The 24,815-nt window shown below is 40.1% G+C and overlaps 1 protein-coding gene across 1 annotated transcript; it reads left to right on the forward strand.

Moving 5' to 3' along the window:
• Window positions 1–6,042: 6,042 nt before the first annotated feature.
• Window positions 6,043–23,312, forward strand: LOC117524599 (interleukin-1 receptor type 2). The gene is made up of 8 exons (XM_034186412.1): window positions 6,043–6,192; window positions 8,895–9,153; window positions 10,151–10,325; window positions 14,472–14,643; window positions 15,716–15,781; window positions 15,881–16,016; window positions 22,361–22,506; window positions 22,744–23,312. Exons 1-8 carry the CDS (start codon window positions 6,057–6,059, stop codon window positions 22,887–22,889), a joined length of 1,236 nt encoding a protein of 411 aa, XP_034042303.1. The 5' UTR covers window positions 6,043–6,056; the 3' UTR covers window positions 22,890–23,312.
• The last annotated feature ends 1,503 nt before the right edge of the window (window positions 23,313–24,815 follow it).

Raw genomic sequence — 24,815 nt, forward strand, 5'->3', positions numbered from 1 at the left:
ACCTCAGCAGGAACAAAATGTACCTTTAGATGCAGATAAAAGATTTCAGAATGAACACAGTGACATTCTGACCGTCAGTGTTTCTGTGAATGTTAACCTATAGCAAGAATCTTAAAATGTATTTATCATGTTGGAATCAATAACGTACAAGGTCTGTTAGAAAAGTATCGGACCTTTTATTTTTTGCAAAAACCTGATGGATTTGAATCATGTGTGCTTGCATGAGCAAACCTTGAACTTTCGTGTGCATGCGTGAACTTTTTCACGCCTGTTGATTGCATCATTTTCTAGTAAGCAGCCTTTGTGTGAGGACATGTGCAGTGCGCTTGGTAGATTTTCATTTCAAGGAAAAAGATGGTACGACTGGAGCAGCGCTACTGCATCAAATTTTGCCAGAAACTGGGCGACAGCCAGGTGGAAACCATTCGGAAGATTCAGACGGCTTTCGGTGACGATCATTGGGCATCACACAGATTAAGGAGCAGTACAACCAGTTTAAAGACGTCCGCACAACGGTGGAGAGCGAGCCGCACTCCGATCGGCCATCAACATGCTGAAATGACCTGATCATTTCCAAAGTGAACGCTGTGGTGACGCGGGACCGTCGTGTGACTGTCCGAGAAATTGCGGAAGAGGTGGACATCAGCACTTTTTCGGTACATTCCACTGTGACAGAAGATTTGGCCATGAAAAGAGTTGCAGCGAAATTCATGCTGCTGCTGACGGCGTAGCAAAAGCGCCTCCGTGTTGAAGTCTCACAGGACATGCTGTGACATGCCCACCTCTTCCACAATTTCTCAGATAGTCACACGACTGAAACGTCACTGAAAGCCGTCTGAATCATCTAAATGGTTTACACCTAGCTGTCGCCCAGTTTCTGGCAAAATTTGATGCGGCGCTGCTCCAGTCGTTCTGTCTTTTTCCTTGAAATGAAAATCTGCCGAGCGCACAACACATGTCCACACACAAAGTCTACTTACCAGAAAATGATGCAATCGACAGGCATGAAAAAGTTTCTGTTCTTGATATTCTACTTAGCAATTATATTTTCATGAATAGCTTTAATAAACCCACTTGTGTGCACCATTAAAGCCTACAATAGTTTATCATTAACAAATTGTGTCAGTCTATTTAAAGTACCTTCATCTCAAGACCAGACCCAAACATTTTTGAACTACAGTGTATCACATACAATCGATACAATATATATACATCAACCTACATTGATGTTCGGGCCAAGGCGTTGCCTTAGTTATATATGATGAATTGGTCCAGATTTTAAATATTCACACCCTCTCTAGCATAACTGTTCTAGACTTTGGTCCTTTAGGATTCTGGATGTGATTGTTACTTGTGTTGCACCTTTAGCTTTCACTGTGCCAATTATATTAATTATATTTTTGTTAGTAGCCTTAAGGTCCTACAGCCATTATGCTGCACCTCATCACCCTCCACGGGATGTATAATGAGCTATAGTAAAATACATTTTAGCATTTTGTAATGCCATCTCCTATTTCTGCAATTATTTTGGTGAAAGTAACTCAAAAGTAATGCAGAAAAGTGTAATTGTTGTGGGCTGCCTTTGTCTGCCTCCCTTTCCTGTCTGTTTTTAACTTTGTGTGTTGTTTGTTAGTTTTCCCCCAGATGGTGCATTCTGAGCCGAGGAACACCTGCTGCTCATCGACACACACCTGACTTTCATGAGTGGCTCTTCAGCAGCGGGTTACTTAAACTCAGACTTTCAGCTTATTACTGCCAGATTCTTGCACTGCATCCTGATCGTGAAGCTTCCATGACCTTGACCTCGTCTTTCCTGCAGTTTCCATGTGCTCTGACGCCTGAGCTCTCCGCAGCTTGTTCCAAGGTAGCCTGGCCAACTCTAATTTCCATATTAGAGCTTGTTGAAGTTTTTGGTGTTTCCAGACACTCTCCTGCGCGGCTTCCTTGTCGCACACGATCCTGGCTCCCATGCCACATTCTGCACGACATCACTTTGGAACTCTCCGGCTCTCAGCTACAGAGCGCGTAGCTCTGCCACGCTTCAGTTAAGTTCCTTCATGTTCTGTGAGATCCTGTTCTCACCCTGCCCTTATTTGTGACTGTACATGACTAAGAACTGTTTCCAAGAACTGGCTCTTTGAACTGTAGAACTAGTACCAAGAACTATTTCCCAGAACTGCATGAACTCTGATATTGAACTACTAAGAAATTTCCAAGTCATTTCTAAAGTCAAGCCCTGCTTAACTGGAACTGCGTCACAAGACATGCAGCACCTGACCTTTGACCTCTGAAGATATTCATGAACTGTGAACGATTCCTGAACAGCAAACCTTATTTCCTAGACTGTGAACATTATTTCCAGAACTGTGGACATTCCTGTTTTAAGCCTTCAGTGAACTGTGTCTCGTTAAAGGCTTCAGTGTTCCGAGTGCGATCGCTCACCTTCTCTCTCCTCTGTTCTCCTAGTTCCTGTTCTCAGCTCTGTGCCTCCTAGCTGGCCCCTGCTCCAATACCATATATGCCAGGACTTCAGTTCTCTTACAAGAATGGCTCGGGAACCTGCAGCTCCCTAATTTCCACCGCCACGAGTGGTCTGACTCTCCACTCTGCAGGCACCTCCAGCGCAGCATTTTTATTTATCCAGTTATTGTAAATAACTTTTCATTCACAACCAGTTCAGTTTCTTACTCCCAGCATTTGAGTTCATCGTCTGTATGGATCCGGTCCTGTCCAGACCTCTAACGAGAACTAATTACTTTGAAATAACAGTAGTAATCTCTAATAGGCCTGGAGCCAAAGTGCAGTAGTGGCTTCACAAACACACAGTAAGATGATAAGCAAAACTCACAAGCTGAATGGAAAAACTTCAGCACATCTTCATCCAGCTGTGGACTCTCACATACGTATCTGCAAGGCCTGTGAGGATTAATGATCTCCCACCTGTGTTTGTGTGCTTTTGACTAAAACAAACAGTGGTGTACATCACTGACGCAACAGTCGCAATGTCTCAGGAGCACCAACACTTTTACACATGAAGAAAATCAACTGACCTGCACTTAAAGCTGTAACGCCTGTGTGTGTGTGCGCGCGCGCGTGTGTGTGTGTTGAGCATGCAGTGCACAGCAGCACATTGAGAAACCTGAGAAATTTCTGTGTGAGGGGGTGTGGGAATGGAAAGTAGAAAAGAGCCAACAGGTTCCCCCTGTACAACAGGAGAGGAACCACATGGTGCGTCTGTCGTCTTCTCCATCACCAGGACCACCACACACGCTGTGTCGCTGTGAGTAAGATTTAATCCAAAAAAAGGTATGAAAATCTTTAGGTGATCATGAATGGATTCTAAAAATTTACACCACACACACACACACACACACACACACACACACACACACACACACACACACACACACACACACACACACACACACACACACACACACACACACACACACACACACACACACACACACATATATGTGTATAAACAATGGTCCTTTACAGTATGACAAAAATAAAAATGTGACTTTCTTCAGGTGCTTCCTGACAAAATTGTTCATCTTGATGAGAAAATGTTTTGTGCAAATTTTATTTCGATATGACTATTCTAACCACTGCCGTACGCGGGGTGGAAATTGCAACAGTTGAGCACATTAATGCAAACCAGCAATAGTAATGTACCTGTTCACAGATAAAATACAAATTGAAACAATTCTTTCGCCGCTCAACAACTTGCAGCAGGTATTGGCACTGCTGTTCATCCTTCATTAGGATCTGATTAGAATCCTGGATAAGTGCAACTCATCGTTCAGCAAAATCACAGACAGCAGGAACGTTATCCAGGACCTGCTGTGACGACTGGATGGGTTGTCCTCCCACTCTGAGGGTCCTTGATGAGGAAGTCCATTTTGACATCGAATGCCTCAAAAATGAGACATGAGGTAGAGCTAACAAAATTTGCTACTAATGAACTAATGTATCCAGTTCATAACTCAAAATGTCACTCACACGCCACAAAAAACAGGGGCCGGGTGGCAGTGGTTAATATTTTTTAAATCTCATGAAATTTCAGATAATTAATTTTTCCCCCTAAAGGAACCAAAAAAAAAAAAGAAGAAGCACCTTGGAAAATATCGGTTTGTTTTTTTGGGACCACCCTAATATATAATTTATCGGTAACTGTCGTTATGTGGCAGGTAGTGCACCTTCAGAGAGATACAGTGAGGCAAATAAGTATTCAAAGTGTTTGACTGGCATTTTGCAGTGTGATTGCATAGGCTCGGGCCACAAGTTTTTACTTCCATTTCCCACCAATTTATAGCCTAATATTTTGCAAAATTCTTTCAAAGCAACAACTTTTCAGTGCTGAAAATCTTTACATTGCTGTCTGTGCTTAGTGTGTTTTTGGGTAGCTGTGAACTTTGACCCAGCCTAGCGTGCACTGCGTGTACTGAGATGCTGAATTGTCTTATTGACAGTAACATTTGGATAGTGAAGGGGTACAATCACAAAGTTGCAGTTGAAAGCCTTTCATGAGAGCAACCTGACGTGTGCGTGCGTGTTTGTGTCACCTGATTATCACTAAATTTGAACTGGACATCCTAAATCAGATTTCACCATGAAGGGGTTTTACCAACTGTTTTACTGAACAGTGTGTTGTTGATCTTCATCCAGCTGTAAAGTCAGCAGGGACACATGGAGTTTGACTGTTTGCGTGCATGTGAGTTCCTGATGCACTGATATAAATTACCAGTAGTGGATGTGTGACAGATTAGTGTGCATTTTCTAAAAATTGAAAAACAAACAAACAAAACAACAGATGATTGTCTTATATACAAATATCACATTTGATTTTTGTTGGAACAGGATTTCTTTGGACATTTCAAACATGTTGAAGCAGTGATGTGGAAAAATATGTGTCACGACTTTTCAGTTAGAATTGTCAAATCCATTCTCTGACAGCTCTTGGTTTTGATGTCGTCATCCTGCAGTTTCATGATGACGCATGTAAACATGCACAATAAATCGTACAGTGACACTCCTATGGGTTTTATGAATGGATTGCCCTCTGATGACACACTTTGATGTGGTTTTTTTTTCCCCTTTTTTTGGTGTCGAGGGGGGCGGTGGGGGAACCACTAGGATCATGCACTGCTTGTGTGTCACCAGATATTTCCATTCACAACTGAGGAAAGAGAAGCAAAGTGTTTCTATGGAAATGATGATTTTATTGGCTGGACAAGTTCTCTGCAAAATTGCAAAAGTTTCATGTCTGATACAGTCCACTGCGACAACAAAAATAATCAAACCGCTAAAGCATTTGGGAGAAAATTGATTTTTTTTTTTTTTATTACTACAGTCCAATAAAAAGAGAATGTGAATATTTTATCATAGAATATTTGAAAATGATAACTGTTATTGTGCAGATTTAAAAAAAAAACCTTGTTAGAATAGAAGGAAGAGATTACACCAGAGGGATTAAAATGATTAAAACAGTTAAATAGCTGATGATTTTAGATGTGAAGATACTCAAGTAGAAAAAAACAATATTTATATAGAGAATAAATAACTAAAAATAATTTCACAGGGTCACAGTTTGAATACTGTACATATCACTGCATTTTCAATTTTTTAAAACACAAAATATAAGATTAATTTGTCAATGAAAACAATTTTCTACATAGCTTTTTTGTACAGTTTTCATGTCTGGACACAACTTTTCAAATTGTTCTGTAGTTATATTGTGGCCTATAATGACCACATACGATGTAGTAATAATAATAATGCTGAGCTGTCATATGAGTTGTGACTCACATGTGACTCATGTCTTGCTGTGGATAAGCCCCAGTGGCTAATTCTGGCGTTTGTAGGGGCGGGATTACCGGGAGTGCCCATATTTTTTGATGACGGCCATTGTGATGTCATGATTTACACACTATAAATAGAGTGTTTTTCCAAGACAAATGTCATCAAAGCTCAGAGCTGCCTGAAGAATCAGTCAGCACACTGTCAATCCAGAGAACTGAAGCAGAATACGGCACTTGGATTAACACTGTCTTATGTCACTCAGCACACACTGGGTGATGCTTGTGTCTCTGCAGACGTCCATCATGTCCCACTTAGCACTGGTGATCGGTGTGGTCTTCATTCAATACATTCATGGAAAACCTGCATTACCTCCTCTGCCTATGCAAGGTGAGCACATAGTACATGACGCCACTGTCAGCCGCACACATACTCTATGTTAGCTTGTTGTGCTATCACTACTGTCACCAGAGGTTGCTATGGACTCTTGCTATGGACATTCCATTTCTAAGGTAGATCTTTACTAGTGTACACTAAGGTATATCTAAATATCATATTCGTACCTATAAATGATATGCCAATATGATTGGATAAAACACTAAAGAATAAATAGCAATACACCCTTTTCGCGGATGCGTAATATTTTTCATACCACCCAAGTAATCAGCCAATCCGGACAGCGGAGCGGTGCCATGACAAAGAGGTGCGGTCAGAGGAACTGTGAAATACTGGTGAGTCACTATTAATAATTTCTTACGTGTCCAACCTCATAGGTTGATTGTTAAAATTAAATCCATTAGTTCTAAAAGCCATCATAATTATTTATAGGAAAACGTTCTATTTTTTTCTACTAAGGTTTGAACTTTGAGTGTTTACACAGGAGAGAAAAGTGAGAAAATGTTAATGCCTGTTTGAGAAAAGTGTATAAAGTGTGTAGTGAGGGGTTTTACAGCCTTAACACATCTATAAAAATTGTAAAAAAATAACGCTGACTACTTCGCGGATTTCGCCTATCGCGGTTATTTTTAGAACGTAACTCCCGCGATAAACGAGGGACCACTTTATATGATAAAATCGTTATCAAGTTGTTCACCAATGAATATGGCTTTTTACACCCTTCAGAAAACCATACACCATATGGTTTTCTTATTCATTGGTGAACAACTTAATAACTGATAATATCTAAAAAAAAAATAGAAGAGTAGAACAGAGTAGAGCCACTTAGGTGCCTGGTCTTGAGAACCAGGGATGGTAGGTTGAAAAGCTTTTTTATCCCATGGGAACTCACCCAAGCGGCTCAAGAAAATGGACAGCATGTATATAAGTGATATTTACACAATAAGGGTAATAACATATACAAGAAATATAGTAACTACACAATATTATAGGAGTTAGCTTCTAAAACCTAAATATTCATACAGGAAGAGATTGTCATATACGTATACCTAGTCTATAGACTTGTAGTAAAATTAGATTATAGCTAGTAGGCTAAGATATAAATATGGTTATTTTATTAAAGAAACAGAAGCTATGATGTAATATGTTTTAGGTTTGTATCTAAATTTCACCCTGCTAGCTTAATATAGGAAGACAAAATACATATTCTATATGCTATCTAATGGAAACCCTGAACTTAGATACTATCTGTTGATATCTATTAAAGAACCCATAAACTGAAGAATCATTAAAAATCTTCACCATGTAAAATAAAAATGTAAATCACAAAAATAAGTTAACTATAGCTAGATGACCTACCATAAAATTAGCCATTCATAAGCCAACCGTACCTTGCTAGCCAACAAAGTTAAACAAAGCTGGTAATGTCATGTGTAATTTGCATATGATAGAAAGCTGGGCTCTGGGCTCAGAGGCATCCAAGTTGGACTGTCACACAGTGCAAATGGGTATTGTAGTCAGATGAATCAGTATTCCAAATATTTTGGGGGAGAAATGGACACTGTGCTTTGGTCCAAAGACAAAAAGGACTGAGCAGACTCTTATCAGCAACAAGTCCAAAAGTTGTGTCAGTGCTCTTGGCAAAGGTAATTTACACTTCTACACTTCAGTACACTGAGGTTTTAGAGCAACATATGCTGCCTTCAAGAATACATCTTCTCCATGGACATCCATGCAAAGACAATACAAAACCAAATTCTGCGCAGATTACAAAGGCATGGTTAGAGGAGAAGAGGATGTGGACATTGAACCAGCCTGCCTGCAGTCCTGACCTGTCCCCAATGGAGAATGTGTGGAGAATTTTGAAATGACAAATGCAACAATTGCTGTAAACCTTAAGATGCAGGTTGCAGGAAGAACGGGACAAAATAACACCTGAAATCACTTTGTATGCTCAATGCCGAGCTGTTGTTTAAGTGTTGTGAGAAGAAATGCCTTACAGATTGGTTAATGCTTTAATGTTCCAATGTTTTTTACATGGTGTTGCAGGCTGTAAATGCAGAAATGGATGTATATTAACAAATGAAATGAAGTTGATCAGTCAAAACATGAAATATCTTGGGGTTCATACGGTCTGCATAGGAATACAAGTCAAAGTAAATGTCAGAATCACTGCTTTTTGTCATTTTTTGTAAGTCTGAACTTTTTATGATTTGAGGTTGTACATCCTGAACAGTCAAGTACACGGCCAACGTATACAAATAATGAAAGCATTCTCAAATGAATGACATGGCAACTATGGTTGTTGCCATGGCCAAAGACAAGATGATAGGATTGTGGACCCATCAATCAAATCCTCTCCTACAGTGGATTTACAGTAGAAGAAGTAAATCCTACGCCGGCCCACAGGCCCATTGGTGCCACTCAAAACTCAGGATCACGTAGCATGAAGCAGATGAGATTCTACGGCCCGGGACACCAGTCTGTCACAGGTCACTTCCCCAGCCAAGGCAATTCCCATTTACAGAGTGGACTGGGACAACACAAGGTGTCCAGACTGCATAGCGGCATAACAGCGCAGTAAAATGCCATGCTAATGCTCCTTTTGTTGTAAGCTTGCTGTTGATGTCCATATGTGGCTGTTTTGTTAACAATGATTATAAAGTGTCATTGATGTGGGTGTGTCTGATTTGCAGAGGGCTGCTTCGTGGTGACTCCGGAGGTGGGAATATTCAGAGTGGAGGGAGAAGCCGTGATCCTCGCCTTCCCCATTTTCCACAGAGTCCTCGACGTGCGCAACATTTCACCTCCAACAGCAGTGTTCCTCATCAACAAGGCCAACGGGTCAGCTGTTGGTGCCAGTGAGGACGAGGGGCGTGTTCAGCAACATGACAGACAGTTGTGGCTCCTCCCAGCTAAAGCCTCAGACTCTGGAGAATATACCTGCATGTACAGGTACTGCAGGCTTAAGATGCCCTGGGTCTTCTGTACAGCTTTGTAGTTTCTTCTTAAATTATTATCACACCTCACACCACGTCATGTATATATATATATATATATATATATATATATATATATATATATATATATGTACGAGGTCTGTCAATAAAGTATAGGTCTTTTAAAAGTTTAAGGGCTGATGAGAGATTTTGAGGTGATACTGTCGCTTTAAGGACTTCCCACTGAGGGAGACGTCGCGCAGCGGTCCCAGGCGCCGTCGTCAGCCTGTTTCAATATATATATATATATATATACGTGTGTGTGTGTGTGTGTATATATGCACCCACAATGTGTAAATGTTTAATCTGAATTATTTTAGAAGCACTTAGCAATTTAACAAGATGAAGAACAGGAGATTTAACAGAAGTTGAGCAGAGTTAGTGCGTGAGCTGATGTTTCTCTACGTTCAGTGTTACCATTTGAACTGATCTAAACCTGATTTGTTTTACCTGCATGTAAAGTAAATCATTCTAATTCATAGCAGAATTGCATTCGACCTCTGCAGATGTGACAGATGTGAGAACAAACGTGCAAAGGTTCAACGTGGTGGTGTGTGTGTGTGTGTGTGTGTGGGGGGGGGTGTCAATGACTGTAGTGGCCTCAAACAATAGTTTGAATCATCATTTTCCTTTTGAAGAGAAAAACTAAGAATCAGCAATAATAATCAAAACACATTATCAGGACATTTAGTTTGATCTCTTCGGAAATGTTGATTGCATTACCATTTTTTCATATTATTTTAAAATGTGTATTTTCTTCATATTTTAGACTGAGGTCAAAGGTCAGGTTCCTGCTTCAGAGTGGAATCTCTGGAGCTGGCAACTATTTCAGATTTGTTTTTTCTTGAAGAAATTTTAAGAAGGCCTTATTGTTACCATTACCAGGATGTGTGACATGTGAACTCGTATCTTTACCTGCTGTTGACGGGTTCTTTTTGTCTTGTGTTGTGTAGAAATGAGACGTACTGCGTCAGCGGCAGCATCACTCTGCACGTGTTCGAATCCACCTCCGTAAATATGGACAAACTATTGTATCCCATCACAGCTGCAGCGGGTGAGAAGCTGACCTTCAAATGTCCGTCTGTCGGTTACTTCAACATCACAGAGCAACACGTGGAGTGGTTCAAGGTACGAGTGACGTGTCTGCCAGCTGTTCTCATCATCCTTTTCTACTTTATCATCATTCCAACACATTTTTTAAACAACCTGCTGCAGTATCTGCACTGGATAGTTGTTGATGGCTGATATGTTTGTTGTAAAAAAAAAAAAAAAGAGTAAAAGTGAGTAACTGTGCTGCAAATGATTTTGACTGATTTAAAACAAACAAACAAACAAACAAAAAAAAGACAAATCCTGTTAAAAACTTTCACAGCCACATTTATTCATAATACTATTACAGTATTATGTCCGCTAGAGGGCAGTGTAGTACAACTCAGGGCTGACCATCCTGTGGCTGTTTTATTTAGTAGTCCGGCAGCTAAGGGACAAATTTTAGGGGAATCATGCACTTTTATACAAAAGCGCCAAAACTTTATCAGAAGTACCTTATAGTGTCCTGAAGTATATAAGATCGGGAGACATTGAATCCATAAACGTCTACACTCTTAAAACTTGGGTTTAAGAGAATAACCATTTTCAGCCTTCTACAGCATATAATTCATGACAAACTCTTATCCAAATGTCTTTTTAAGTTCATAAGATAAACTTGAAGGTTATGAAAAATGTATTAAGTCTAAGTAGGAATGCTTCGAATGTACTTCAGTGTACTTACACTCTTAGAAAAAGCGTTAATCTAGGGAAAGTGACTAAATATTGTCTAACTCATTGTGAATATCAATATACCTATGCAATATAGCTGTTTGCGAGCTTAGGGCAAAGGAAAGATGCTACTCATGCACTCTAACATATTTACACTCTAAAATAACAACAGTATTTGAACGGAAAGAAATACTTTTTTATTAATTACAAGAAATCAGTTTTGTTTTTATGGCCATAACCATTATTATTATTATTATTGTTGTTGTTGTTATCATTATTATTTTATGTTATTGGTATTAAGATGATTATAACCATATTTTTAAACTGAAAACATTGTAAATACCTGGTTGGCAAACTTCCTAGATATGCACAAATGTTTCATGAATATTTTTAATGAACTACTCTCTACAGCTTTCATGCTAGGAAGATCACAGTGACCTAATTTTATGTCTCAGAGGTAGAGGCCTGTTAAAGATCCCTACAGGCCTGAAATGAGTCCTGTACCTCTTTCCATTTTGAAACATATCACCCTGCTAATGTATAAGGATGTACGACGACGTATGATGCCGCACGACGGACGATACATGATCACATAAGCTCAGTATAGCTTTGCACTAGTTGCAGTAGCCATTCTCTACAGCTTAACAATGTCCAATCTTGATCACTGGCCCCCTACATAATAACCATATGATCGTATTGTCATATGAATAGCAAAATATACACTGTATTATAACCATGCAAACACCCTTTTAAAAAAGCAGGATACAGGGCTAAAATCAAATGTCTCCCGCTTTGACATGACTTAATATAAACTAAAGAGTCCCTGGACAAAGTTTGGCGCTTTAGTAAAAAAGTGCACGATTCTATCCCTTAACTGCTGGACTATAGTGTTTTGTAGAGCTGGTCAAATATTTTTAAAAGGCCACAGAGTTGTGAAGTGTTGCTGCCACTTGAGCCGATTGACTGTTGACCTCCAGCAATGTGATGTAGTGTCTAACTGTGACCACTAGATGTCAGACTTTGTTTAGGACTGCTTTTGTCACGCCAACTTTAGATTAAAACTGGCAATAATAAAAACTGTAATAATAGTCAGGTTTCCCCCCCAAAAAAGTAATAATTATAATGATATATATATATATATATATATGCGTGTGTGTGTGTGTGTATGTATAAAGAATAAAAATTTTGTATTTAACAGTTAATACTGTTGAAGGGGAACTGTAACGAAAATGTATATTTTCATTAAGTCTGTTTAAATATTATGATCTAGGGCACACATATGCACATTTAAAAAACAGGTGGTGTGCTGAAACTGATTTTCCTTTCATAGATACTGTAAATCTTTTAAAACTGACCTTTAGGGGAGGTGATGGTCCAGTGGTTAAGCGTTGGGTTTCAGACCAGAGGATCCTCAGTTCAAACCCCTGCCTGACTGGAAAATCAGTTCAGGCAAGGTCCTTAACCTCCGAGTTGCTCCCGGTGTGTAGTGAGGGCCTTGCATGGCAGCACCCTGACATCGGTGTGTGAGTGTGTCTGTGTGAATAGGTGAATGTATTGAAATTCAGTCCATTTACCAGAGATGGGATGAAGTCACTGTCAAGTCATTTTCACATCATGAATCAGCAAGTCCCAAGTCAAGTCTGAAGTCAGCTTGCAAACAGTCGGTCATTATAACTTGAGACTTGATTTGGGACTTGCTGATTCATGACTTGAGAGTGACTTGTGACTTTGTCCCACCTCTGGTATTTACCATTTAAACCATGATAGATTTGACAGACTCATTTTTTTTTTAGTTTGTCTGTCTTCGTTGATAAATGTTTTGCAGACTAAATGTTAGCATCTTGCTGGTTCCATTGGTATCACAACACTCCAAATTAATCAAACTTAGTTTGCTTCACAAATTAAAATCCTCTCCCTCCCAACTCTTCTGTACTTTGCTGCATGGTGAAACCGTCTGATAAGACCGATGATTAAGTTGTGCACATATCATTCATCACAGAACCTACTGTGGACAAACTGTATCTGCATGAATTACCGACCAATTCCCATTTAAGTCAAAATGGGAGCCTTGCTACTGTCAAGACATGAAGTTTGTAAAATGTGTAAAAAAAAAAATTAGAATTTTGCCTGGGCTGAATTAACCTCGCCTGTGGAGCCTCAGCACCAAAGGGGATCCCATTCCCTGATTTGAGAACCACTGATTTGATGAGCTACTACAACACTCCAAATCTGAAAAAGTTGGGATGATATGGAAGTGTCCCTGCACACATGCAGGGATTCATACATTTATTTGACTTCTGTTTCACTGCCGACAGTATGAAGCCAAGATAATTCATGTTTTGTGTGGTCAACTTCTTTTCATCTGTTAATACATATCCATTACTGCAAAAAAGTTGCATGGTGGCTATTTAGGGCTCGTAATGATGTGGAGGAAAAAAATAAATAAATCACAAATGCCACTTAAATCTTTACTGTGTCAAAAAGAAGTCTTATGTTAAGCTTGTCCAGAAGCTCTGAGGCATCTGTGTTGGACCATCACACAGCGTGGGCAGACAAATCAGTATTCCACATCTTTATTTATTTTTTTGGATGAAATGGATGCCATGTGCTCCATGTCAGGCCACTTGACAAAGGTAATTTTGTTTTTTTTATAATTTATGCTTCTATGATGGCAGCATTAATGCAGAAAAGTACATTATGGTTTTGGAGCAGCATATGCAGCCTTCAAGAAGACATCTTTTCCAGGGACAACAAGACAATGCAAAACCACATTCTACACACATTACAAAGATCTGGCTGTGGAAGAGCAGGGTACAGATACGGGACTGGCCTGCCTGCGGTCCTGACGTGTCCCTGATGAAGAATCTGTAGAGAATACTGAAACAACATGAAAAAAGGCAACAACAGTGTCATTGTACTTACACACTGTAAGATGTGTTTGCAGGGAGAATGGGATAAAATAATACTTGGGACGCTTCATCTCGTGGTATCTTTAATGCCAAAACATCTTCAGAAGTGTTGTAAGAAGTAATGGCAACATTACAAAGTGGTAAATGCTTTTTTTTTTTTGGAATGTGTTGCAGGCCCTAAATCCAGGAATGGATGTGTTCTAAAAAATTAAATGAAGTTGACCACACGAAACATGATTTATCTTGGATTCGTTGGGGTTTTTCCGTAATTATTGTATGGCTTTGCCTTACAATATAAAGCGCCTTGGGGCAACTGTTTGTTGTGATTTGGCGCTATATAAATAAAATTGATTGAAAATTGATTGATTCATGCTGTCGGCAATGAAATAGACGTCAAAGTCCAGTTTCATTCATTTTCCATATTGTTCAACTTTTTTCTGATTTGGGGTTGTATAAAGTTTTAACCCTTTTAAGCACAGTATAAGCCAGGAGTCAGGACCATGCTTATGCAGATTGATGGTCCCCTTTAGGATTCTACCCATCAGCCCTGAATAGTATTAATGCCTTCCTCGTTCTCAGTGAGTGACTCACTTATTCTTCTTGTCAGGACTCCGTCCCTGCCAGTGTCTCTTCAGATGGTTCTGGGTCCAGCCTGAGAGGCCAGCTAATGATCCCTACAGTGAACCAGTCCCACCAGGGTCTGTACACATGTCAGGTCCAAGTCCTCATCAACAACCAGCAGTACAAAGTGAGCAGAGCTGTGCTGCTGCACGTGCAGGGTGAGTGTGTCTGTCAGAGCAACATCAGCCCGGCCCTCTGATGGACCAGGATTAAAAACAAAAAAAATCTTTTATTGTTTTCGAACACCTGCACTGCAGAGTCTGACCAAACATGGGACACGAGGAAACCTGTCAGGCAGTTTGGCTTCTTCTTCTTCTTCTTCAAATGCATTTGGAGGTCACTGTATAAAAGGTCATAATTCCTAAATGGTTAACGCCATATTTTTGTTGATCGTCATGACATAAAGCAACAATCTACACTACAGGCACATCTCGATGAAAATGAGTCACCATATCCTCCAAATCCTGATGGACCCGACTGTATGTCGACAGAAAAACAGTCAGAATAGAGTGTAATTAATTCCTGTGTTTCAAATTCATCCTTCAAGTACATGGATTGGCACAGAAATCATGCAGTCATCAATAAAGACAATATCATCACCTTCCTAAAATAACGGCTTAAGTCATGTTTTGGAAAATATATCTTAGGCCATTATTTTAAGAAGGTGATGTTACTTGTAAATTATTTTGACTAAGCATTATTTATTTGCCCACAAAGTTCAAAACCCTGAAAAGTCCAGTTTCTGTCACACATAGCCTATAATAGTACTACTACTACTACTAATTATTATCATTAATAATAATATTAATAACAATAATACAATATATTAACTATAATAATAATAATAATAATAATAATAATAATAATAATAATAATTATTATTATTATTATTATTATCAAATGTATGTTTTGTGTCTGATCTCCAACTTGAGCCTGATGTTGACCTCTCACCACCATTCACATTGAGTTATTTTGTAGATATTAAAGTCCTTCTGGAATAATTCAGTTAAACAGTATCAAAATCTGATAACGTGTGGTGAAAAATAATAGCACACTGAGACGGCTTTCATTGAAGATGTTTGTGCTCTTGGTTCACATCAATTAAAGCAAATAACTGAATCATTTTTATTTAGTTTCATGTGATGAATCTAAAATTGCTGTTACTGGTGTATTTATTGTGTGGCCAAAAATTGAGCTTCTTCTTGTTATGTGTATTTGTTTTTGTTACAGCTCCAACAGTTCACCCACCTGTGATTGTTAGTCCACTGAATGGGACCATCTTTGAAAGTTTGCACGGTGAGTGATGAATACAATCGTAATAAACTGAAACCTAATGAGCCCCCCCCCCCCCCCAACATATGGATGAATTAATCAAAGCTTTGTCACATTGTCTAGGTTCTGCTATGGAGATGTTTTGCAGGGTGCTCACCGACTGTCAATCAGCAGATTACACTCTGGTCACATGGCTGGTGAATGACCAATCAGTGGAGTCATCGTACCTTGATGGGCGGGCTCTGCAGGGAGGAAGGAGGTAACTTGATTTTTGAAGGTTATCATTCCTTTGAACTGAGAAATAAATAGACTGGTTAAAAAAAAAAGTCAGGTATTAAGATGGTGAATGAGCCTGTCTCCTCATTGTAGAGTTGACAGAAAGGAGGTATTACTGTGACTACTGTCTGATGAAGAAATACTAATTTGTTTGGCTGCCCAGATTATCCACCCTTAAGGTGCCTTGAGAGCGAGACAAAGAACACCTCCGTTTTGGAGTGTCAGAGGACAAGTTGGGACATGCCTATCTTGGCTTTCAGTGGCTTACCAGTCGAGTGAGTATAAGAGAAATTGTGGAGAGCTGGGCATGTCCCAACTTGTCCTCTGACACTCCAAAACAGAGGTGTTCTTTGTCTCGCTCCATCTGCGAATCCGTCGTGATGTGCGAAGCCTCCGCGCGGCTTTCCATGACAAAATCTCTTGTTAAAAGTGAAATCTGCTGGAAAATGGCTGATGTCCAGCTCTTGTGATAACCAGAGAAATTTCACACGATGGTCCCGGATTGACACAGCCATCCGTTTAGAAATGATCTGGTGGTTTCTGCCTGTCGATCGCGGCTTGGAGCGCGGCGCGCCGTGCGCCATTGTGGGCCGTCCTTAAAGCGGTAGTAACACTCCTTAATCTCTGTGAAGCCCATAAAATTTTCACCGAAAGCCATGTGAATTTTCTGAATGGTTTCCAGCTGCCTGTCTCTAACAGTTTCTGAAAAAATTCTGATGGAACAAAGCCCAAATCATTCCGCCATTTCCTCACAATGAAAAAACAACGAGAGGGGTGGACCAGTGCTCACTCAAAAGCCTGCCCACAGGCGAATGACGCAACCAACAGGCGTGAAAAAACTCACGCATGCGCACGAAGGTTCAAGCTTGGCTGACGTAAAAACATATGAATCAAATCCATATATTTTTTGCATAAAATAAAAAGGTCGGATACTTTTCTCACAGACCTCGTGTATATATATATATATATATATATATATATATATATATATATGTGTGTTCTCCACTCAGATTGCAATAGCCAATCACAGATTAGCCTTTCTGTCCATCATTTACCTGTATTTTGGCATGCTTGGTGCCAGAAAGTTATGTTGGATCCAAAAGGATCCAAAAAGGCTAGGACCAAAAGTTATATTGGATCATTTGCCACTGACCAATAGCTTTAGTGCTTACTGCCAACAGCTAGCAAATCAGAGCGCGGCATACGAAGGTCAGAAACTAGCTGACAGACGCTGGTTGAAAAAATGGCAACAGACATGTCAACAACAGCAGAAAATCATCTGCCAGCGAGGTTTGTTGAGTTCACAGAGGAGGAACTGGTGGAAATATTGAACTCCAAGGATGCCAAAAACACTAAGAAGGTAGACAATAGTGTTGTGACGTTCGCGAACGAGCCAATTCTTTTGAACGGCTATTTAATATGAACGAAGGGAGCTGAGTCGTGGCTGCGCGGGAGCCGTTCTTTTTGTCGTTCTTTTTTTCATGCGTGTATGTTTCACACGCTCCCAGGAACATAATCCAGTTGCGGTTGCGGCTGTGGCTCCCCCCGCATAGAAAGAGAGCAGCTACGGGGGGAGACGCACAGGTAGCAGCAGTATGTGCCTTCTCCTGCAGGGGGGAGGGGGGTTCTTGTGGCACGAATAAGCGGCGCCACGCCGAATCGCGCACATGGTGAGGGAAAAAAAGTCACCCAGAGTCAGGCCAGGCCAGTCTTGTGCCACCCACATACGGACGGAGGTGCTGAGGTAAATTTCTGAATTAATGGAGAACAGCATACAATTAGTCTTCAGTGTATTTTCACCATGGTATACAATGAGTTATCTTATGCCGAGTTCACACCGGGCGCGATCAGACGCTACAAATTTGCGTGGGTCGCGTGGCGACGGACGCGCCTCCTTCACCCGGTGTGTCACTCTGCTTTTGCTGCGAAAATTCGCCTCGGTGCGTCATCAAATAGGAGGAGCTTCCATTCCGCTCGCCGGCTCCGGTTGTAAGAGTCAAGTTAACATGACGGACCTTGATCACACGGAGCGAGTTGCTGTGGAAAGCTCCCAATACAGAGAGTATTTTTCCTGCAGTATATTTGCTGCAGGAGCTGCGTCTGGATGAAGGCTGCTTTCAGCGGTCTTTCCTCCTCTGCGGGACCCAGTTTGAGGACATCCTGTCCCGTTCATGCGCGCACATGTAAACAACAATAAAAAAAAAAGAAAGAAACTGCTGCCTGCTGTGGACTGCAGCTTGCTCTTCCCCCAAAACCTCTGTCATACTTATGTTTAGAAACCAGTCACCATTTGTTTTATTATACATCTGTGAAGTTAATTAATAAAATATTCTGGACAGACGATTCGCTCGCACGCGCACATAAAAAAAAAAAAAAAAGAATGAAAGAAACTCTGCTGCTTGCTGCTGAGGCTGCAGCTCGCTCTTTCCCCCCCAAAAAACCTCTGTCATAATTGTGTTTAGAAACCAGTCACCATTTGCTTTATACATCTGTGTAGTTAATTAATAACATAGTCTCAACAGACGATTCGCTCGCGCGGGCACGTAAAATAAAAAGAGAAAAAAAAAAACTCCTCTTCCCGCTGCTGTGGGGCTGCTGCTCGCTCCAAAAACTCTTGTCATAATTGTGAAATAAAGAACAAAAGAGACATAAGTCCTGCTCACAGGCTCCTATATATATATATATATATATATATATATATATATATATATATATATATATATATATATATATATATATATATATATATATAATATATATATATATATATATAATATATATATATAATATATATATATATATATGTATATATATGTCCACTGCTGGCAGAAAAGGTAGGGAGACACAAAATAGGGGAGCAAATTTGAAAAGTGACATTGAGATGGCTCATTTCTCTCTCTCTCTCAATATTTTTAGGCTTAATTATCAATTTATGTCACAAATGGCGCTAGGAAGGGCTCAGCATGTGCTCACAAAACCTTAAAAATTAGCACATTACTTTAAAACTAAAACATATATCTGATATTTTCACTTTATAAATCTTCAGACATGACAGTAATTTTAAATAACTTGTCCAAAATTAGTTTGGTAAAATTTGAACCATAAGTTAAAAATGTATGCCTCTGGATGACTTAGGTGATATTGCAAGCATATCTGTATGTTGTTAAAAGAAATGTTTTTTTTTTTACCACTTCTTTATCTGCAGATAGAAACATTTTTCATAGAAGCAGCTCTCTTCTGTTTGCAGAGGGTATAACTATACATCTGTTACAAAACGTTTAACAGATAGATGCCAAACTGATTTTAAATTTTAGAAATGCTTGTCGCTGTTAAGCTTTATTTGTCTAAAAGTTATCGGAAAAAAGTTAATCGGAAGATAATTGGTCCGATAATGGTTTTTAAAGTTATCTAAAAAGATAATCCAATAATGAAAACATTATTTTTGATAATTATCTGTTATCAGATTATCGGAACTGTGCCCACCACTGTTCACATGGTGTTCACAACAAAATATATTGATCTAATTTACTTGACTCTTTGCTGTTTGCTTAATTTGGGAGGGGGGTGGAGAACATAACAGTTGATGGATGGCAAGTCGTCCAACATAGAGAAATATTGGATGAAGAAAAGTTATATTGGACTTTGCTATGCCTCGTCCAATATAACTTTCATATATATATATATATATATATATATATATATATATATATATTCCGTCGTCAGCCTGTTTCAAGCTGAAAACCTCCACATTTCAGGCTCTATTGATCCAGGACGTCGTGAGAGAACAGAGAAGTTTCAGAAGAATTCGGTTTCAGCATTTTATCCGGATATTCCACTGTTAAAGGAAATTTTTTTAATGAAAGACGTGCGGACGGATTGCAGCGTCGGCTTGCAGCCGCCGCGATGCTCCGCCACAGGAAAAACACCTCTGTTGGAAGCCTTAAGGACAAGTTGGAACATGTCCAACTGTTAAACAATTTCTCAGATACTCACTCCACTGAAAGCCATCAAAAGCCGCCTGGATTTTACAAATGGTTATCAACACGGAGGTGTTTTTCCTGTGCTGTCCGCACGTCTTTCGAAATGTGGAGGTTTTCAGCTTGAAACAGGGTGACAACGGTGCCTGGGAGCGCTGCACGACGTCCCACTGCGTGGGAAGTCCTTTAAGCGACAGTATCACCTCAAAATCTCTCATCAGCCGTTAAAATTTTCACCGAAAACCAGCTTAATTTTTTGAACCATGTCCACTTCGATGTGCCTCACAGGTTTAGAAAAAATTTTGATCAAACAAAGCACCAGTCTCTCAGCAACTTCTTAGACAAAGGAATTCCGACGAGGGGCTGGACGACTCCTCCCACAAGGAGTGCTCACAGGCGGATGACGTCACCGACAGGCGTGGAAAAACTCACGCATGCGCACGAGGGTTCAAGCATGTCTGACGTAAAAACATATGAATGAAATCCATATAGTTTTTGAAAAAAATAAAAAGGACCTATACTTTATTGACAGCCCTCGTATATATATATATATATATATATATATATATATATATATATATATATATATATATATATATATATATATATATATATATATATATATATATATATATATATATATGTAATATAACCAATATAACTTTTCTTCATCCAATATTTCTCTATGTTGGACGACTTGCCATCCATCAATTGTTATGTTCCCCACCCCCCTCCCAAATTAAGCAAACAACAAAGAGTCAAGTAAATTGGATCAATTAATTTGGTTGTGAACAGCATATGATTGATTCTGATGAATGCTTCTAAAACATCAGTAGCGTGCTTGTCTACGTTCTTAGTGGCAGAATCACACCAGGAGAGAAAGTTCAGAGAGAAGTAAAGGCAGCTCCAGGTTTTGTTTTTGTTTTTTTAACATGTTCACTCGGGTTAAAATCCTCTCTCTGCTCTGCGCTCGCTGCGTGCACTGATGGTTCTCAGACGTGTCGTGCCTCCATTCAGGAATCTCCCTCCCCCACCCCCTCCCTCGCAGCCTGTTGACTCCGCGCGCGCGCACACACACACACACACACACACACACACACACACACACACTGACAGCTCCTTCGGTAAACTCCGCAATTTAGACGGCTTTTGAAGAAGACAGTCACTGTTTTAATCAACCGTCTTATCCAAACGGCAGGACGGATCGCTCCTCAGCCTCCATGTCATTGTCCTGTCTTAAGACGAGAGCGAAACAGAGTGAGCGAGGCTGCAGCACAATGACGTCAGATTCTGAGTTGTTTTATGCTTTGTGGATAAAATAAATAATTCACGGTAATCGCGAATATGAAAAATAATTGTGATTGGCGAATATTATAATAATTGTGACTGCCCTAGTTCCTGACCTTCGTATGCCACGCTCTGATTGGCTAGCTATTGGTCAGTGGGAACTGATCCAATATAACTTTTGGTCCTAGCCTTTTTGGATCCTTTTGGATCCAACATAACTTATATATAATATATATTACGCATCCGGCGTAAAACCTGTGCCAATTCAACATGCAGATCCACCTTGGATTTGCTGTAGCGATCCATATATATTATAAATAATTACCTTTGAGACAAGATTCCAAATATGTTCTCCACAGCACGACATGCATGACACAAACTGCAGCTGTAAATAATTTCTCTATGATTTTGGAAGTGATGAGAGAATAGTTTCATCAGCCAAATTCTGAGAGCAAATTATTTTACATAGCGTGGCGTCACGCAGGACAAAGTGCGGCAATAAACTCAGTGCGGGGATCAAATTTGTGCAAGTGTCAAGGTACCTTTCGTCAGGTTTCTACAGGGATCAAAATTTTTGGTATCAACTCTTTAACTTTTACACTATAATGTAAATAAGTACAAAATACAGTATCTTTTTTTGAAGAGAACAAACATAGTGTCAAATTTAAACAACAGATTCTCTAATTTATCCTTTGTGGAGTATCTTATGCTTTGCTGATGATATGCAGCTGTACATTTGCAGATGCAAATTTACATAGAACTAGGCTAAAAACTTTCAATTTAAATTTTCTCATGCTGTACACTCTCCATTGTATCAAATGAAAATATGTTGTCACATTGTCTATTTTACATTTTTGGTCATGCTAAAATGGCAGCAAATTAACACACACACACACACACACACACACACACACACACACACACACACACACACACACACACACACACACACACACACACACACACACACACACACAAAAAAAGTTGTGCACTAAATTGACCCTAAATGATGCAGCCTAGTGGCAAAATGTAAACACGGGGCCATATCTGTCTCTGTTGTCAGGGTAACCAAGGTGTCAGCTGGCTGTGAGATTGAACTGAGGCTGATTGTCATGGCGATGACAGAAGAGGACATAAATACGGAGCTAAAGTGTGTCGCTGAGAACAAAGGGGGGAGGCAAGAAGTTGTCACTCGCCTTCGACTTGAAGGTAAGCGTGTGTGAAACTGTGATGTTTCAGCTTTCAGAAAGTCAAGTAGCAGCGGAGCAGAGTTAGCAGGAATGACAGACGTACATCACTCAGAGAACGTCTGTCAACCTTCTTATGACACAATAAAATGTCTTTTTTTTATGCCCACAGTTAATGTTGATGTTTATACAGTACATTTTTTTTAACGTACGTAATGTAGCACTCCAACGTCCTGACCTGACGTGTCTCTGTCATCAGACCCTGTACTTATATGGCTGGTGGTCGCAGTGGTGGCTGTGCTGTGTTTCCTGTTGGTGATTTTCATCTTCCTGTACGTCATCTTCAAACATAAAAACAAAACAAAAATGGACTACATTCTGGCTCGGCAGAACAGCACCTTCTAGCACTTCATCAGATGTTACCCATCACTCCCGTCAAACTGTGTCTTGTGAAACGACATCGTCATGTCTGAAACGCCTCAGTGCTGCTTTTCCAGTGACTGAATGATTATGTGAATGTATGATTAGCAGCTAGCTCATACTACTGTATTACTGTTGTACTTTTATTGTATTATTGTACTACTGTACTGTATTATTGCAGATTTAGTGTATTGATGGGCTATTTTTTCAAGTTTTAATAATTGTTTAAACATTTTTGTGTATTTTAGTATTGCTTTATTGTGGTAATTTTTTAAATCAGAGTTTTTCATTTAGTGCCTCTTCCCTTTCCTTCCTGGGGGGCTGTAGATATCATTTAACTAATGTAGCTGATTCTGGGGAAGTTGCAAACTGTTTATTGTCCTTGAATTTAAATAAATCAAGTTGAAATTTAAAATAGAGTCAACATTTTTTGGTGAACATGATCTAAAGAATGAGCAATTAACCCTGAGTGCTTCACCAAGGGCCCCTTCACACATTGCAAATTTGGTCGAATTGCGCTTAAAGTTCGCATGAAGCAGGAATCGTATGCAAAATGTGTAAAATCGTACCTGCCTCTAACGCCTCGTACACCTGTCGCTACAACTATTTGCGCACACCAGCGGCTGAAAGACAGAGTGTGCACTGTGAGAGCCCATCAATCGCCATGGCGGCAGGTGTTAGCCAAATTCCAGCTGTCACACAGGAACATCTAATGCCGCTCACATGGCACTTAGAAAATGTGTGACCATTCGTACTACTACTCATCATGAAAACAGTCAGCAGACGATCACTGTCGAGCTCGATGTGAAATTTATCTAAGTGTCCCACGACTGTGGAGTTGCCGAATGCACATGTGGCATGCCAGAGTGTCACGTGTGCATGTGTGCTTCCTCCTGCTCTCCCCCCAACACGTGCATGCGTGTGGTTCACATGACCCCCCCCCCCCGCAGGTGAGGCGCCTCTCATCTGATCACAGTGACACCTTGGTCTGTGTGCTGAACAGACAGGGGCGTGGCAGCTGTTGACAACTCTGGTCCTGGACATGAGTGCTGCAGATCATCCACCATGTTTTGATGGACACGCGCATCTGTGTGCTTACTGTCCTCACATCGAAGTACATAAAAATGTATATCGCTTTTGCAACGAGCTGGAGAGCGCGCACATTGACAGGCTGTTCCAGCTGGACCGGTCCGTCAGTTTATGTGGACACACAGCAGGCGATCTGAACGTCACGACTGACAGGCCAGTGAGCTGCGTGCTGCAGGACCATATGACAGGCCAACAGTACGACAAATACGTCACTTTCAGTCACATATCAGCAGAAACATGCTGTACCAAACAACGTTTGGTCAGTTATACAGCACTTTTTTTAGAAAATATGTTTATCTGCTTGTTGATTTTGGCCATTTGTTACTACTGTGATAAGACAGTGATTGTGGTGTAGTGGTAAAGTTTCTGTCTGGAAATCAGAGTGTGTGGGTTCAGATCTTGTGAGTGCCATTTCTTTTTTAAACCACGGTTATTTCTGCATATTGCATCCCCTTTTATGTATTATTTATATCAACCCAGTGATATTCACTAATTATACAGCTAGTTTGATTTTATTTTCCTCCAAATCAGCGGCGCGATGTGGTGCACCTCGTCCCATGAAACACATGGAACACTCAAGCTTCACTTGAACAACCAAATCCCAATTATGAATTAAAAATATTCCCGGCCTCCGAAATCTTCATCATCATCTGCAAGGCACGCATCTGCTCCAAGATGTCATCCAATTTGCATCTGAGTTCAAGAGTCATCGCAGTCTGAGAATGCACTGCCCACCTCATTAATCATGACGGACAAGTGAGGGGCCGTGGTTCGCTGCCGTCTTGCCAATTTTCCGGTAGATCAGGGCAGCACATAAGCCAG

The sequence above is a fragment of the Thalassophryne amazonica genome, chromosome 14, assembly GCF_902500255.1.
Source record: "Thalassophryne amazonica chromosome 14, fThaAma1.1, whole genome shotgun sequence".
NCBI lineage: Eukaryota > Metazoa > Chordata > Actinopteri > Batrachoidiformes > Batrachoididae > Thalassophryne > Thalassophryne amazonica.